Here is a 16,067-nt window from a genome sequence, read left to right on the forward strand (position 1 = left end):
GGAGGTTGGCCCTGGCTGTGGGGGACAGCTGTGAGGGCTGGTGCTGAGCGTGCGTGTCCTCTGAGTGATGAGGCAGATATGGAAAGGGCTCGTGCGAGCTGCAGAGCCCTCCATGGGGTGCCCAGGAGACAAAATGGGTCCGTGGCCAGACCGCTGCTGCCAGAGGTGGGGTCTTGCCCTGGGTTGCAGTTCCTGTTTGCAGGACAGGGTGTGGGAGACCTCCTTTTCTCAACTAAGAATTCTCTGTCTGTCCTCACAGCTTTGAGCTCTGGGGCTGTGCCGTCCCTCTCGCACCTTTGCTGACCCACGCGCAGCGTGCCTCGCACACAGTCGTCCTGTGTGGGCTGTCCCTCTGCTCTGGAGCTCCTGGGTCACAGCTGCACGGAGGATGTGACCTGTGCCAAGTGCTTGGAGCCATCTGATGGGCGTGAGCCGGGGTGTGACAGCCCTTTCCCACCTGTACAGGGGTTCTGTCGCACCCATGGGTGGCCGTGGTGCAGAACCACAGCCTCAGCCGCTGCGGGTTTGAAGGTATCTGCGGCCCATCCTCTTGAATGGGAGATCTGCTCGGTAGCGATCAGCCCGTGCCTCAGCAATCAATGTGTGTTTTGGACATCTCTGCTTCAGTCCTGTGCCCTGCACACCCCTGAGCACCCACGCGGCCCCCACGCCCTCTGGGTGCCTCTGCAGCCACGGGACACAAACGGACGGCACGTTGTCCCCTGCAGGCTGTGACAACAGCCGGGGTGCGGAGCTGCCTGGAGCAGCAGCTGGTGGCATCGCTGGGAGGATGGCGAGGCACGCAATCTTTGAGACACGTGGTGCGTCCCCTACGAGGCCCGTGCCCGGAGCTGGCGGGGCCCGAGGCAGGGCTGGCCGCGGGGGTGTCCCAGCGCCCGCTCGCAGCCCGCGCTCCGCCGCCGCCCGCCGCGGCCCCGGGCCGGGCGCCCCGCAGGCCGGGCGGCGCTGTCCCTTTAAGAGCCGCCCTGCGTGCTCCAACCCGGGCGTGACGCGAGCGCGGTCCGACCGTATGCAAATCAAACGCCAAGCGGCGGCCAATGGGCGCCGGCGCTCGGCGGCTGCCAGCCAATGGGGTGGCGCCTCCCGACGGGGCGCCGTCTCGCCCCATATAAGGAGCGCCTTCGCCATAAAAGGCAACATTGTATCGCTTTATATGGGGGCGGCGCGGCGCGGCGGGGGCGGCGGCGGAGCGGGGCCGTGAGCGCGGAGCGCGGCGGGGACATGGCGGGGCCGGCCTGACCCGGCCCGACCCGACCCGCGCTCGCCGCCGCGATGTTGCCGAGCCAGGCCGGGGCCGGGAACGGCGCCGCCGCCGCGCTGGCCCGCGGCTCGGGGCTGGGCCGGTCGCCGGTGCCGCGTGGGGCGAACGGCGGCGGGGCGGCGGCGGGGGCGCCCGGGGGCTGCCTGAAGCGGGAGGCGCTGTACAGCGGCAGCGAGGGCGACTCGGAGTCGGCCGAGGAGGAGGAGCTGGGCGGCGAGCGGCGCGGCGTGAAGCGTGGCCTGGCCGAGGCGGCGGCGGCGGCAGCGGCGGCGGGGCCCGCGGCGGGAGCGGCGGCGGCGGCCGCCTACAGCGGCGGCGGGGGCGGCGGGGCCGTGAGCGGCGCCAAGCCCGGGAAGAAGACGCGGGGCCGGGTGAAGATCAAGATGGAGTTCATCGACAACAAGCTGCGGCGCTACACCACCTTCAGCAAGAGGAAGACCGGCATCATGAAGAAGGTGCGGCCCCGCGACTCCGGCCGGTGCGGGGGGGCGGTCCGGTCCGGCCCGGCCCGGGCGGGGATGTCGGCCGGCACCCACCTGTCCGTGGGAGTCCCGGCCCGGTCCGAGCGCCGAGCAGGCCGGCGGGCCGTGCCCGGAAACGGCGGCGGCTTCCCCGTCCCGCGGGCGGGACCGGGGGGGCGGCCCGGCACCAGCCCCTTCCGGGGGGCTGCGCGGGAGCCCCCGGCGGAGCTGCGGGCACGGAGCTGGGCGGCCGGGAGCGGGAAGCCCCCGCGACCGGGGGGTGCCGGTGTGCTAGGCGGTCGCCAGGCGTGTGATGTGCCCATCCCGGGGGAGGCCCATCCCGGTGCAGCGTCCAGCCTCGGGCCGGTGCTGACCGGCGCTCTCGGGGCCCCTCGCTGTGAGCCGCCACCTAAACGCCGAGTGTTTGGTGGCACAGCTGGACTGCCCTGCCCTGCCCTGCCCCCGGTAGGACTGGCTGCTTCGGCCACGGAAGGGACCAACGCCACGTCTCGGCCGGTCCCGAGTGCTATCTGTAGTTCCTGGTGTGCAAAGACACATTAGAAACTTGAGGGATTTTGGATGCTGCTGGCTGATCTGCATCCCTGGTGGTGCTCATAGCGTCTTTGAACAACTGGGTAGTGCTGCATCGCAGCTCAGCTGGGCATCATGCACCCTGGGAAGGTGGCAATGGCTGTGAGGTACTGCTGGGCACATCCTGGAGGTACGGGACCACGGGAAGTAGAATGAGGCCATCCTGTCTGTAGAAGCTTCTGTGAGACCACTGCGTGTGCAGTGGTGGCATATGAAGAGTGCACTTCTTAGTCCACAGGTATTCTTCACCTGGGGCATGGTGGCCTCACTCCAGGGGTGCTTGGGTGCAGCAGTGCTCAGAGACCTGGAGCCTGAGAGGGAAATCTGGGTCGGAGCCTGGATGGGGTGTTGGTGAGGGGACTGAGGTAGCAGAGACGTGTGCCAAGTAACATCACTGAGAGATGAGGTGAGGGAGGCATCCAAACGTGTGTGGAGAAGCCAGTGGGATTTCCAGAATGGAGACAATCCTGTGTCCCCACTACTGTACTGAGGGGACCACTCTCCCCATGGCCTCTTGGCAGGCACATCCCCTAAGGATGTGCTAGAGGGGATGGGAATACAGCATGGGGCAGTTCAGCCTGTGCGGAGCCAGTCTTGGGTTGGTTTTAGAGGCCACAGCTCCTCTGGCGCTGGCAGGGAGCTGAAGCTGGTGTGAAGAGAGAAGGAGAGCCATTGTGAGAACATGCGGGGACTCTTGTCCTGCACTGTGTGTTGTCCCTGTCACCTGTGACTCCCTGTTCTTCCCTTGTCCTGCTGGCAGGCCTATGAGCTCTCCACGCTGACTGGCACTCAAGTCCTGCTGTTGGTGGCCAGCGAGACGGGCCATGTGTACACGTTTGCCACACGGAAGCTGCAGCCCATGATCACCAGCGAGACGGGGAAGGCGTTGATCCAAACATGCCTCAATTCCCCGGACTCGCCCCCGCGCTCGGACCCCACCACTGACCAGCGCATGAGTGCCACTGGTTTTGAGGAGACGGACCTCACCTACCAGGTGTCCGAGTCGGACAGCAGCGGGGAGACCAAGGTAATGTTCCTGGGCACCCAGGGAGGCGTGGGCTGTGCTGGGAGCCCTGATCATCCCCAGCCCTCTTTAAATAGCAGCGTTGGGAGTGCAGGATGAGTCCCCTTTCGCTGCGACTGCAGCGAGCTTGTGTCATGTCATCTCAGGGCTGGCTGGCTTCTTGGCTGATAGTAGCGGTGATTGAGAGAGGGAGGGAAGCGGGTGGCAGGTATCCTGGTCCTGGCCCTTGCAGCGTGGCTCCCCACTGGCCCAGCCCACCCCCCTGGCCAGCTTTCAGCACTGTTATCTCTCCCCAGGCGTCTCCATGCTCTCACACTCATTGATAAAAATTTGATTCTGCCTCCATGGCCTTATAAGGCCTGGTTTCCCTCGCCAGAGTCCCTGGCAGGGCCCCTCACATTCCTTATAAGCTGCAGCTGTCTCTTGCTTTGGTGCTGTTTTGGAAGGGGGCAGGGAGGACATGGGGAATGGAAACATTTGGCTGGACAGACCATTTCTGCTCCCCGCCTGTTGTCCCTGCAGACGCTGGCCCCTGCCTGCCCGTGTTACTTGTGGCCTTTTGCCCAGGGTGGCCTGGCTGTGGGTGCCCAGTTGGGCAGAGTCAGCTTTTCTGCTGGAAGGGCCCCGTCTTGTCCCTGCACTCCCTGGCACTGTTCCCCAGAGCTGTGTCCCATATCCCTGCCGCTTCCTTTGCAGGCTGGTGCTCAGATCCACAGGTACTTGGAGATGGGAGGCAGGAAAGTTTGTGGTGCAAGACTGGGATGCCATGCTGAATTTGGGGCTCTGCCACAGCTTCCCAGGCCTGTGTGCAGTTCTGCTGGGTGCTGGGAATTAGAACAGCCCTGCTGTACCTGAGCTGGTGTCATGGGTACCAAGCTTGCTGCAAAAGTGTTCTTCCATTGGTCTTGTCGTAGGAAGTCTCCAGCTGTCTCTGCTCAAGCTACATTGTTGCCGTGCAGTAGCCTCTAGACATTAAGCAGGCAGAGCCTGGAGACCTCTCTGCTGTATTGGAAAGGTAGTGAGTGCAGCACCGAGATGTGCCCAAGGTGTCTGGGGCTGTTGGGGTATTCAGCTACCACCTGTTTTTGTGACAGCACAACAGCTCTGGTCACGGTGCTGCTGGGTACCCCATTCCTCAGTGTCCACTTCCTCTGCACATGTGTGCAGTGCTGCACCAAGCAAAAGCTTATTGCTGCTGAGCCCTGAGAAACAGCAGCAGCCCCAGAGATCCCTGCCGGCAGAGGAGCTGTGGTGGGCCAAAGTGTGGCTGGAGTCTCTGTGCTGTAGCCCTTAATAGTCCTTGAGAATGGTTCCTGCTGATGGGATCCCAGCAGCAGTCCTGGCTGTCCCAGTCTGTCATGTCTTCCCTGGCTGCCTCTGGTTGCTGCAGTAAGCTGTGCCAGGCCTATCCAGTAGGCAAAGAAGCCTTCTAACACCAGCAACCTCTCCTTTGTGCAGCCTGTGTTTGTAAGCACTTGTGCCTCCTGGGCTTCTCCTGGATGAAAAGGCAAGTCCTGTGGGCATTTCGTAATGAGACAAATTACCTGTCCTTGGCATGAGACTTGACCACATCGTATCCCTTTGTACTCTTCTTGGAAGTACTGCTAGTTGGCCCCAAGGGAACTGTGCCCTTGGGGTGCAGTTACTCTGCAGAGACCTTCTTAACACAACTTCTCTATTCTCACTGTCTGATGCAACCCTGAAAGCTCCATCCCAGTGCTAATGCTTAGTGCGGGGTGCCTTATGGCCACAGTCAGCATTTGATGAGAGGCTGGAGGAGCCCTATGGCCCTGCCTTCTGCTTGACACTCTGAATAAGTCCACCCCTGGCTGGCTGAGAGTTCCTGTCATGGCAAGCCCTGGGGCTGGGCACAGGGGCTGTCCTGTTGTGCCTTCTGCAGGCCTGGAAGCCTGGTTGGTGGTTGGGCAGAGACCAGCTCAATTCAGATAGACCAAGAAGTCTTCTGAGGATGAAAGGAGCCTGTGGATGGGCCTTGGCTGGGTGGCTGGTGCTGCTGGGTGAGTGGTGCACAAGGCTGGGTTACAGGTGCCTCACTGGAGGAGGTGGCAGGAGATTCGGTGCCTGGACTGTCAGGTCCAGCCACATGGGATGCTCCAAAAGACTCCCTGGCCTTCTTGTGTGAACTCTGCTTCCCAGATCTCTGTCTGGACAAAACCTGCTTTGTGTTCAGTGCTGCAGCAGAGTGGGGAGAACAACACAGCCAGGCTGTCACCTGCAGTCAGCAGCCTGCTGGTTATTCCTCTGTGCTACACCAGCAGCAGCTCTGAAATCCTCCTGCTGTGCCAGACCCAAACTCCCTCTGTGGTGCTGGGATTGGGGCTTGCTGTGCTTTTGAGACAGTAGCTGTGTCCTCATGCTGATACCTCTCTTATCTTTTGGAGGCCCCAAAGGACACTGCCTGCATGCGGTCTCCTGAGTGTGCTTGTGTGGGAAAGGTGTTTTGGAAGGAGCTCAGAGGATCTAGACTGGGCTGAGAGCATGGGAGTAGCCCTGATCTGGTCATCTCTCTGGAATGGGAAAACATGGGACTTTATACCACATTTGGAGCACAGACCAGGTGTTGGAAACCAGTTTGGGATTTCCCATGTACCTCTGAGGCTTTTTGTCCTGCTACACCTGTGTAATAATTCTGTCTAGGGGGTGTGGGCCACGCTGACAGCATTGCCTCAGGCATCCCTAAAAGCTGTGGAGTGGGATTGTTTCTGTTCCCAAGACCCTGCTGTGGTCCAGGATGGGCATCAGCTGGCCTGGTCTGTGCCCTGTGACCCACTCATGCTGCAAAGCAGTGGTGAGGGTCTGGGCAGACACGTGCTGCTGTGCTGCACCTCTGCTGTGTGCTGCTTCCACAGACACTGATGTTTGCACTGAGCTGGAATGGATGTGCAGCTGGATCAGGAAGGGAAGAGCTTTCATAGCTGCTGTCCATGGCCCTTTGAGTGATGTCTGCTGAAGTGACCCGTGACTTGCCTCACGCGTGTGGTCTGGGCTTTGCAGGGTGCTGGGAAGAGCCAAGGTGCCCAGGGGATCACTGAGAGTCATGAGGAGATGACAATGGGTGTCCAATCCCAAAGTCTCTCCCAGCTCTCTTTCTGTACTGGGAGCTGTTGCTGCAGCCCAAGAGAAGCACAATAAAGATGGGAGGAATCTGAGTCTCAACAGGGTCAGAATAGGGAGGGCAGAGATGGGCTGTGCATGATTCAAGTCTGTTGCTGCAGCATCTCTCCCAAGCACCTTTGTTTTGTACTGAGATTTGCCCTTGTGCTTCTAGGGAGCCCTGAGAATCTCCCTGAGTAGAGTGCTGTGAACTTTCTGGGATGCCTTCTCCAGGCATGGAAGTATGGAGTGTGACTGGGTGCTAAGTGCCCTGGCTGGTTGGGAGGTTATATCTCATGGGTGTACTACTCTAGAGATATAGCTGGGCATGAGGAACCCTGGCTTTTCCAACTGGGAGCAGCACCTGTCCTGCCCAACTCTGCTCTAGCTCCCTAGTGGGCTGGGAAGAGCTCTGCCCTGTCACCCACGTGGGGAGGGCACCCACAGCCTCCCGTGTCCCATGTAGGATGGCAGGAGTTTGTGGTTGAGCTAATGGAAAGTGCCTCTGCTGGGCTTTGCTCTGTTATCACGTGCCTCTGCTAATTTGGACTTCAGGGACTGCGGTGCCAAGGCAGAGGGGTGTTGCTCTCCTCCCTCCCTGGGCTCTGGGGCACGACTGAGTGCCTGGGATTGGATCCCCCTATCCAAAATGGGCTGCCTTCCCTTTTTTAGCTGTTCGTTGAGCTGTGAATTCCTTGCTCCTGGCAGCTTGACAAGCTGGGAACAAGGCTTAGCACGTGGGAGAGCTGGGCCCACCAGCTGCAGTGGGAGGGGTGGGAGTGTGGCAGCCTTAACTCTTCCCAGGCGTGCTGGCAGCTGTGTCAGGGCATGGGGACAGCAGGTTGCCTGTGGTCTGTGACATGGGCTCCTGTGAAGCAGTGCATTCTCAGTGTGCTCTTGGCCAGATGAGCGGGGCAGGAGAGGAGTCACGGGCACCCTGGGTATTCCAAAGGGGATTTGGGGGATGGAGGGAAGTTAGGTGAGGTGTGACTGCCGGAGGCAGCAGGAGTCATGCTGGGCTTGGTTGGTTCCTGCAGATCCAAGGCACATCCAGCCACATGCTTTGTGGCTGTGGAAACTAAAGTGTTGCTGCAGCTTGGCACACACATTCCTCCCTTGTTCCCACACCTGGGATGCCAGTCTTTCAGGCCATTGTTGGCCCAGCACAAAGCCCTTTCCTGGTGCTCACCTCCTCTGGCGGTGCTGTCCTCAGACAGGCACAGAGCTGTGACGCTCCTCGTAGGACCGTGCTGGCTGTAGTGAACACGTGGGGTCCTTTGGAAGCGTTTGCCTCACGCCCATCTCCTGCCAGTGGATTGGCAGATAGGTGCTTCCTGCGGTCAGGTTCTCCTGTCCTCTGCTTCAGGAGATGTGTGCAGGCATTCCCCAGGGCCTGCCAAAGCTGCTGTCAGGGCTGGGTTTGGACCTCCCTAGTGTCCAGGTTTGCCTTTAGTCACCTCTCCCCCGTCACTTCCAGTGTACAGCTGCTTTTAAGAGCCAGTTCTCCACTTGTTCTTGGTCTTGTGTATTCTGCCTTAAGGGAAGTGGTGTGTGCTCCTGACAGGAGACTCTATGCCTTTATATTTGTCCCTGCAAGGGCTGCTTTTGCTTGGTGTGTGCCAAAAAGAGGCTATTCCGTTCTTAGACATTTTGGGGACTCCTGGGGAGTGGAACGGTTGCTTTGTCCCCTGGTGTGTTGTAGAGAAGGCTCTCAGGGGACCTCTGTGGCCCTGGGCCAGCATCTAAAGTTTATGTGGAGCTCTCTCCAGCTCTCCTCATGTTTGTGCAAGCAGCTCTTCTCTGCTCCCCTGGCTCTGCTCCATGTGCTGGCAGCAGGCTGTGGGGGGTATGGTTTGAAAAGGGGATGATGCAACCTACAGAGCCTGGTTTGGTCTCATGGGCAGATGTCTCCTGGGCTGCTCCGAGCTGTCACAATCTCTCCTTTTGCAGGACGCCCTGAAACCCGCGTTCACCGTCACCAACCTGCCGGGAACAACGTCCATCCAGACAGCCCCGACCACCTCGACCTCCATGCAGGTCAGCAGTGGCCCGTCATTCCCCATCACTAATTACCTGGCGCCAGTGTCTGCCAGCATCAGCCCCAATGCCGTCACCAGTGCCAACGGGACAGTGCTGAAGACTACTGGAGCCAGTGCAGTGACGTCTGGGGGCCTCATGCCGATACCCACTGGCTTCACCCTCATGTCAGGTCAGTGCCTGTAGGGACTGAGGACTGTGTCCGTTCATTTCTGCTCCTGGAGTGTGTTGCCGTTCCCCCCAGGGGAGAGGAGACCTAGTGGCAGAAGGGAAGCAGAGTGGTTGCTGCTGTAAGGTGAGCCTGGTTGTGATTCCGTGCTCAAACCCAGTCAGGCCAGTGCTAGAGAAAGGTCATGTAGTGAGTGTTTCTTTAGAGAGCTACCAGCTGGCCTTGCTGCTGGGAGGTGGCAGGGAGCTGAGCTGTGACCCCAGGGCAGCACCGAGAAGCCTGGAGGGAGTGAAAAGAGCTGGTGATGATGAAGCCTTTCTTTCTCCCTCCTTTTGGCAGGTGCTTCCCTTTCTCCGGGGACCCCTGCCATTCCTCTCACTCACTTACAGCCGCACTCCCTGGCTCTTTCCAGCCAGCAGGGCCAGCTGGTCACGGGTACAGCTGGACAGCTGCAGCAGGCACAGCAGACAGTCTTCCACTTCCCTGCCAGAGCTGGAGGGCATATTGTGTCGCTGACAGGTCAGCACTCGCTTCTCCTCCTCTTGCTAGAGATGGGGGGATGGAGGTGTCTCTGGGGTCCTGGGCCCGGCCACAGAGCTGACCCCTGACTGTGGGAGCACAGAGGAGGCAGAGCACAGGGAACCCTTGCTGTGGCTGCTGGGGAGAGATGGGAAGACAGGACAGAAAATGCTTGACCTAAGCAGGAGCAGCATCCTGGGGGATGCAGACCAAGGCAAGCAGCGGATTTTCAGTCTCGTGCCCCAGGGTTTGGCCTGTGGCTAACACAGGCTGTAGAGGCAGGTCCCTAGTGCAGCTGTGCTGAGGATGAGCTGTGCTGCTAGAACTGATGGAGGGGTAGTACAGGGGCTGAGGTGCCCAGTAGTTGTTTATTGAGTGCTGGCATTTGGCTCTGAGCAGCTGTCCTTGCTTCTGTGTTTGCATCTGCAGTTAGCCACTGAACCACAGTGCAGATAGGTTAGGGGAGACCCAGAGCAGAGTAATGGTGCTGCTCTGCGACCTTGTGTGCATTGTCCTTGGTAGGAGTTTCTTCTTGTTCTGAGTTAAGGCTGTCCAGGTGTTTGTTTTTGGGCTGGACGTGTTCCTGGATGGAGTTTCAGAGTAGGGCTGGGCTCTCCTTTGTGGTGGACACCAGTGCTGAGTGACACAGTATTTCTTGTGTCCTGCCTGTTTGTGCCTGAGTCCATGACTCTGGTAACTCCGGTGCTTTCTTGCAATGCTTAAGGCTCCTGCGAGCCTGGGCAGACAGCAGGCTCCCATTCAAGGGAACTGGATTTCCCTTGTGACCTGGAGGAGGAGAATAACTGATGTGTGTCTCTGGGGTGTGATGTGTGGGGAAATGCCCAGTCTGAGCAAGCTGGCCAGTGATTCTTGCTCTCTGTCATCCCTTGCTCTTCCCTCTGGAGGCAGGACCTCAGCCTTAGGAGACCTTTCTGTGCCAAGCTGTGTTTCTGGATCTGAAGTGCTTTGCAGGGAGTGGTCTGGGACAGAGGCTGTGGGGCCTGCAGCTCTGGGATGCACACCTTGAGACCAGCTCTTCTCTAATCCCTCTGTAGGGCACTGTAATGTTCTGGAGGTCACAAGAGGGGTGAGAGCTGCACCCTGAGTGCCTGGTGGAGGATGGAGCTGGGCTCCAGAGTGTGGAGGCAGCAAAGCCCAGCTGGTGTGGGCATTTGGGCTCTTGTGGTTCCACTTAGTGCAGCAAGGTGATCCTTGCAGAACTGGCTCCTCTCTGAGGAGGAAAGGCTGGGCCCTCTCCCCCCAACATCTGTTCTTTGTCTAGGTGGAACCAGGAATGGCAAGGAGGATCTCGGATGTTCTTGAACCATGGCTGGGAGTTGGGCAAAAACTGTTGTGGCCTTTTCTTCACTCTTGGAGTTTTGTAGGCCAGTTAACCCCTTCTTGGCCCACGTGCCAGGAAAGAGCAGGTTTTGGTCTCTGGATTGTGCCACACATTGCTTCTGTGTAGCCTCCCCCGGTGCAGCACAGAGTGGTGCTGTGGAGCTGTGTGCAGCCAGAGAAGGACTGGGGGCCTTTCACACAGCCCAGAGTGCCTGTATCCCTGTGGAGCCACAGGCTGACAGGCTCCTCTCTCTCCCCAGGTGGTACCATGGCTCAGCAGGTTCCAGTCCAGGCAATCCAGGTGCACCAGGCACCGCAGCAAACGTCTCCCTCTAGTGACAGCAGCACTGACCTTACCCAGACCTCTTCCAGCGGAACAGGTATTGGTAACCACCTTCTGTCTGCCTTCCTAACCACTGCTGAAAACACCTCACACCAACAGGCCTCGTGCCTGCTCCATGGCCGGTTTCCTTCTTCAGGCCAGCTCTATCCAAGGCTGACAGTTTCCCAGGCGTATTGATTCCTGTTGCCAGCTCCTGTGCTACACTGTATCCTATGCTAGGCATCCCCTGTACCTTACAGGGGATTTCAGAGCCTCTCGAGATACATCATTTGCTCTCACTTGCAGCACGGAGCTGGGACCAGGTTGCTGGGTTCTCAGGGGGTTTCTTAGTGAGCCAGCATTGCCTCTAGCACAAGCCATCAGCTCACATCTGCTTGGGACATTTACTGTCTATGCAGAAGACGTCTCTGTCAGCAGAATCTGAGTTCAGGTGCCTGGATGCAGGCTGAATCCAGTTCAACAGCTCTATTAAAGCTTCATCGGGGAATTGAGAAACAAGTTGAATTTAGTCCTGGGATGTTTGGCTACTGTGTTTTCCTGCCCCTTCGTACTCGTGAAAGGAGAGGTTTGAGCTCTCTTGCTTGATCTCCGGGGTGGGAGACAGAGATGGGTATCTCCACGCACTGTGCTTCAGCACAGCATGCCCGGGGTGGCTGGGCTGGGGGTGCTGAGCAGGCAGGTGAGCGTGGCAGGTTCCTTTTGCGTGCTCACGTGCGGTCTGTCCCGGTGGCAGTGACCCTCCCAGCGACCATCATGACGTCGTCTGTGCCAACCACCGTGGGCGGCCACATGATGTACCCCAGCCCGCACGCGGTGATGTACGCGCCCACCTCCGGCCTGGCCGACGGCGGGCTCGCGGTGCTCAACGCTTTCCCACAGGCGCCCTCAGCGATGCAGGTGTCCCACGGCCAGGTCCAGGATCAGGGTAAGGCAGCTGTCCAGCTCAGTGCTCCCTGAGAGTGCACTGCTACCCTGGTTTTTCTCCTCCTAGGTGTATTTATGCTGTATGTTAATCACAGAGGGTTTTCTTCCCAGCACTCCTGGTGGCCGCACAAAGGCCTGGCAAGGGCGATGCTCGATGTGCGTTTTTAGGTCCTTTGCCATGCTCTTGTGCAAATGATTGCACGAGCTGTTGATGGGTAAAAAGGGAGGTGAGGGTTTCTGGGATGGGCAGCACAGGGAGCCAGGAGGCTCTGGAGAGGATACGTGCTTGCATGGGGGGGCAAAGTAGCATGAAGCCACTTGGGCAAGATTTGGATTGAGGCCTTGTGCCTGCTTCTCCCAGCATTTGGAAAACTAGTGCATGTGGCTTTCTTCTGGAATTTCTCCATGTGTGCAAATAGGCAGCTTTATCCTTGAGTAGCTCCACGGAGCTCAGAGAAAGGGTCCGTGGGGGAGCACTTCTTAAGGGACAGTGTCATTTGTGCTTCTCTCTGTGGCAGGTGGCGTCCCCCAAGTGTTCCTGACAGCCCCATCAGGCACGGTTCAGATCCCAGTCTCAGCTGTCCAGCTTCACCAGGTAGGCACAGAGTAGTACTTGCAGGTGTGTGCAGGGCTTACTCTTGCTCTTCTGCCTGCGCATCCTTTGTGTGTCTGGGCAGACCTGGCTGGGGAGGATCGGTCCTCAGGTCTGGGAATGCGCTCTGTGCTACCCGCCCTTGGGTGAGGGAGTCTTGTCCTCCTTGGATGGGTGCCCAGGAAGGACAGTGCCCCCTGGCTGCTGGCACACATGGTCTCAGGGCGTGCTGTCCCCCAGTGGTTCCTCCTCCCTTCTCTCTCTAGATGGCTGTCATCGGGCAGCAGAGCAGCAGTGGCAGCAGCCTGACGGAGCTGCAGGTGGTCAACTTGGACACCTCACACAGCGTCAAGAGTGACTGAGAGGCCTCTGCTGCCGGCCTTCTGTTCCTGGCTTGTCATGCCAGTGTCGGGGCTGGCAGCAACTCCTTCTCGTACAGACTGCACCAGTTATTTATTGTTGCCTTTTCACGTTTCCTTCATCCACACATGCACACACACACACGCACTCACCCACCCCCACACACACAGGCATGCGCGTGGGGCTGCAGGACCCACCCCGGGTGGAGCCGTGCTGGGGCCGTGCAGGGCTTGGGGCATTTGGATGCTGCAATAGCTGTGCTTGTCTCACGCCAGCCAAAGAAATTTGTCTTTCGAGGGGAGGATTGCTCTGCACTGTAAATAAATACTGCAGGCCATTCCCAGCTGGAGGCTTTGGCTCCTTCTGGGTGCTCTGAGTCACCTTGCCCATGAGTATTTACTCTGCGTGGGGCTCAGCTTAGACCCGGAGCCATCGTGCAGGTGCAGCTTGGAGCAGAGTGGGTTGTGGCTGTGCTGCTGGCCTCAGCAATGTGCCTTTGTGGGGGTGACAGGTCCTGGCCGCAGCAACTCACCCTGGGCTCTGGACAGGAGAGAAGGGCCAGCTTGCATGTGCATCTGTGGGCCTGCATGCCCTCTCCGCGGAGGGCAGGGCACAGCCAGTGGCACGTGGCCCTGTCCTCCTCGTATGCACTACAGTGAGCCCTCTGCCCTCAGTGCCTCCTCGCTGGGCTGCCTGGCAGATTTTCAGCCTGACTGGCCCTGCCCCGGCGGCTGCCCTTGCACAGGTGAGGTGGCGAGGTAGATGCCCAGGGACACAAAGATGCCCTGGAGAGCTCCTCAGGGGCCCTGTGCTCTGCTCAGCCCCACACTCTCAGCCCTCGCACTGCTTCTGGACTCCATACACCCAGGGGAACGTGGCTGGGTCTGTCCTACATCCCCCTGCAGCTCCAGCCAGCGCTTTCTAAATTTCTGTGTCTGATGCAAGGTGGAGAAACAACTCAAATGTCAAAGGGAAGAGCCCGTGGGGCACTGAGCTGCTGGGCAGGTGGCAGGCTCTTCCTCTGAGCACCAGGGTGACCTGCAGGCCATCCTGGGCTGCAGGAGAGCAGCTGTGATGCCTGTACAGGCTCAGCAAGGCTGGGGGAGAAGGGCTGGGGCATGCTTGGTCCTGCATGGGAATTGCTGTGAATGGCTCTGCTACCTAGCCCTGTCCCTGGAGGGAAAGTGAGCAAGTGAGAGAAGCTGCTGAATCCTTAGGGGAAGAAGCAGCAACTGTAACTTTTTTTTTTTTTTTTTAAGTTAAAGACAAAAGAAGCCTTGGAGAGAAAAAAAAAAAAAAAAAAGAAAAAAAAGAAAATTACTTTATTTTTCTAAGTGTTAAACTCAGTATTTATGTAATTCTTTAAGGAATAAAAGTTTGGCTCCTGTACAGTTTTAATGGGGTTTGTACCAGGGGGATGGGAGAGGGGTGGGTGGGCGGGCATGGAGACAGGAAAGGGGCCTTGCTTTTGAGTTTGTATTGTAACCTTGGACATGTTCCCTCAGCATTAGCGTTTAAGCTGCACTCTCCATCCACCAGCATGTGCCAGGGATCAAGCTGAACTGAGGGGGATTCTTGTTTCCTACTTATCTGTAACAAGGACTTCATACCCGTAATTTTGGGCTTAATGGGCAGAAGTCAAGTGAAGACCAGCAGTGACTGGTCTCTGGAAGTGGTAAACCCATTCCTCAGGAGCAGGCAGTTTGCAGTGTGCCCAGGAGCCAGAGGTGGGCTGGGTTTTCTGATGACCGCCCTGTTCACTTCTGGTCTAGGGACCTACAGCTGTTCTGTCACTGTCACTGCTGTTGGCCTGGAGCAGTGGTGCCTGTGACTGCCTAAGGGATATGGGTGTCCCCACTCCTCCCTGTGGTGAGTGACCAGCAGTGGCTAATCCCTGTTCTCCCTGCTTGCTGTGCAGGCAGCATCTCCTGAACTCCTGGGTGACAATCTGGGCCGTACTTCCCCCTCAGCAGCCGTTCCGCAGCGCACAGATGGGGACAGGTCTCCTCCAAGCTCCCTGTGCAAAGAATTCCCAGAAGAGCCTTTCAGCCCTTGATCTGTTAGCAGCCTGGAAAGGGCTTGTGGGGAGTGGAGTGTGGCCCATCTGGTGAGGGTGATGTTGCATGCTGCCTCCCCTTAGAATTCTTGCTCTTAAGAGTGATGCAAACCCTGCAGCTCAGAGCAGGTGGGAGTGCTGAGCCACATCCCATGGCTTGGTGTAGAAAAACTGCTCCATGATGCTTCCAAAACCACATAGGTACCTAGGAGTTCATCCAGGGAGAAATGTGGGATCTGAATTTGCATTGTCCTTTGCCCCAGCCTATCACTGTGGCCTGGCTTTGCTCTGCTTTGCTTCTGCTGGCACTATGGAGCAGAGCTGTTGGGCCAGAAGGGCAGGAGAGCCCCTGCTGCTACAGGGTGTGTGACTGCATCCCCTCCCTGGCTCCCCAAAGGCAACTGCTGGTTAAACGCTAATGGTGTATTTTATTTAAGTGCAGACTTGTAAGAACACTTGTGTATCAGGGATGAAATGGCATTTATTGTGTGGTGACATTTTTAGTTCATTTTACTGGTTTGAGGGGTGTGTGTGCGCGCGCGTGTGTGTGTGTGTGTACGCATAAGTGTGTGTGGGATTATTTTTTTTTTCCCCTCCAGTTTCCAGGGTTGTGTTTCTGGAAGGATGTGGAAGTAATCACAGTACTATGTACAGAGCTTTCTTTTGTATTAAAAAAAAATTTACTCTTTCAATAAATGTTATCATTTTGTGCACAGATTTGGGATCTTGACCATGCTTTGCGGGAGGGGACGACGCACACCTTAGGGCCAGCAGAGGGGGATCAGGGACAGATTCCTGCACCTGCTTGTGTACTGAGGAGGAGGATGGGGAGCTGTCTGAGCATGACATGGCAAAGAGGGCTCTTCACCAAAGTTTCTATCCCTACTGCCTCCTGCACAGGTTAGTCCTGACCACCTGGAGGTGTCCTCTGGAGTCTCAGCCTAATGCGCGGGCCAGAGAGGGCCAGTGCCTGACAGAAATGCTGTGAGGGCTCTTTCCTGAAAGCCCTGGAACAATGTCCCTGGTGAGCAGGGCATCGTGTCAGCCAAGAGAAGTAAAAACCAGCAATGAGGAGGAACGGGGAATTTTGGAAAAGAACTGTTCTAATTCATGGGTGTTAATAGGGAAGAACAGGTAGACTTAAATTCCCTGCAGAAAACTGCTATGAGAAGATACGGCAATATTCAAAATCCAGTCTGGAGAGACATGACTTAAAGTCAGGCAGAGGCCTAGAAGCCAGATCAAGGACACATG

General features: G+C 57.9%; 1 protein-coding gene across 2 annotated transcripts; it reads left to right on the forward strand.

Moving 5' to 3' along the window:
- Nucleotides 1-1,170: 1,170 nt before the first annotated feature.
- Nucleotides 1,171-15,530, forward strand: SRF (serum response factor). Of its 2 annotated transcripts, XM_038130824.1 has the most exons (7): nucleotides 1,175-1,737; nucleotides 3,095-3,361; nucleotides 8,423-8,681; nucleotides 10,799-10,918; nucleotides 11,615-11,806; nucleotides 12,324-12,400; nucleotides 12,664-15,530. In XM_038130824.1, the coding sequence occupies exons 1-7, from the start codon at nucleotides 1,294-1,296 to the stop codon at nucleotides 12,757-12,759; spliced, it is 1,455 nt and encodes a 484-aa protein (XP_037986752.1). In that variant the 5' UTR covers nucleotides 1,175-1,293; the 3' UTR covers nucleotides 12,760-15,530. The 2 variants fall into 2 exon arrangements, with proteins under 2 accessions (XP_037986753.1, XP_037986752.1); XM_038130825.1 differs by lacking the exons at nucleotides 10,799-10,918; nucleotides 11,615-11,806; nucleotides 12,324-12,400; nucleotides 12,664-15,530 and adding an exon at nucleotides 9,018-10,772 and having other exon boundaries at nucleotides 1,171-1,737.
- Nucleotides 15,531-16,067: the final 537 nt, after the last annotated feature.

Source organism: Motacilla alba, chromosome 3 (assembly GCF_015832195.1).
Source record: "Motacilla alba alba isolate MOTALB_02 chromosome 3, Motacilla_alba_V1.0_pri, whole genome shotgun sequence".
NCBI classification, from domain to species: Eukaryota; Metazoa; Chordata; class Aves; order Passeriformes; family Motacillidae; genus Motacilla; species Motacilla alba.

What these genes read in the sequence shown, in the direction of transcription:
- SRF (XM_038130824.1), top strand. Translation starts at nt 1,294, where the DNA reads ATGTTGCCGAGCCAGGCCGGGGCCGGGAACGGCGCCGCCGCCGCGCTG. An exon ending in ACAGCAGCGGGGAGACCAAG is followed by an intron (nt 3,362 to 8,422) that starts GTAATGTTCCTG and finishes CTCCTTTTGCAG; the next exon opens with GACGCCCTGAAACCCGCGTT. An exon ending in TGGCTTCACCCTCATGTCAG is followed by an intron (nt 8,682 to 10,798) that starts GTCAGTGCCTGT and finishes CTCTCTCCCCAG; the next exon opens with GTGGTACCATGGCTCAGCAG.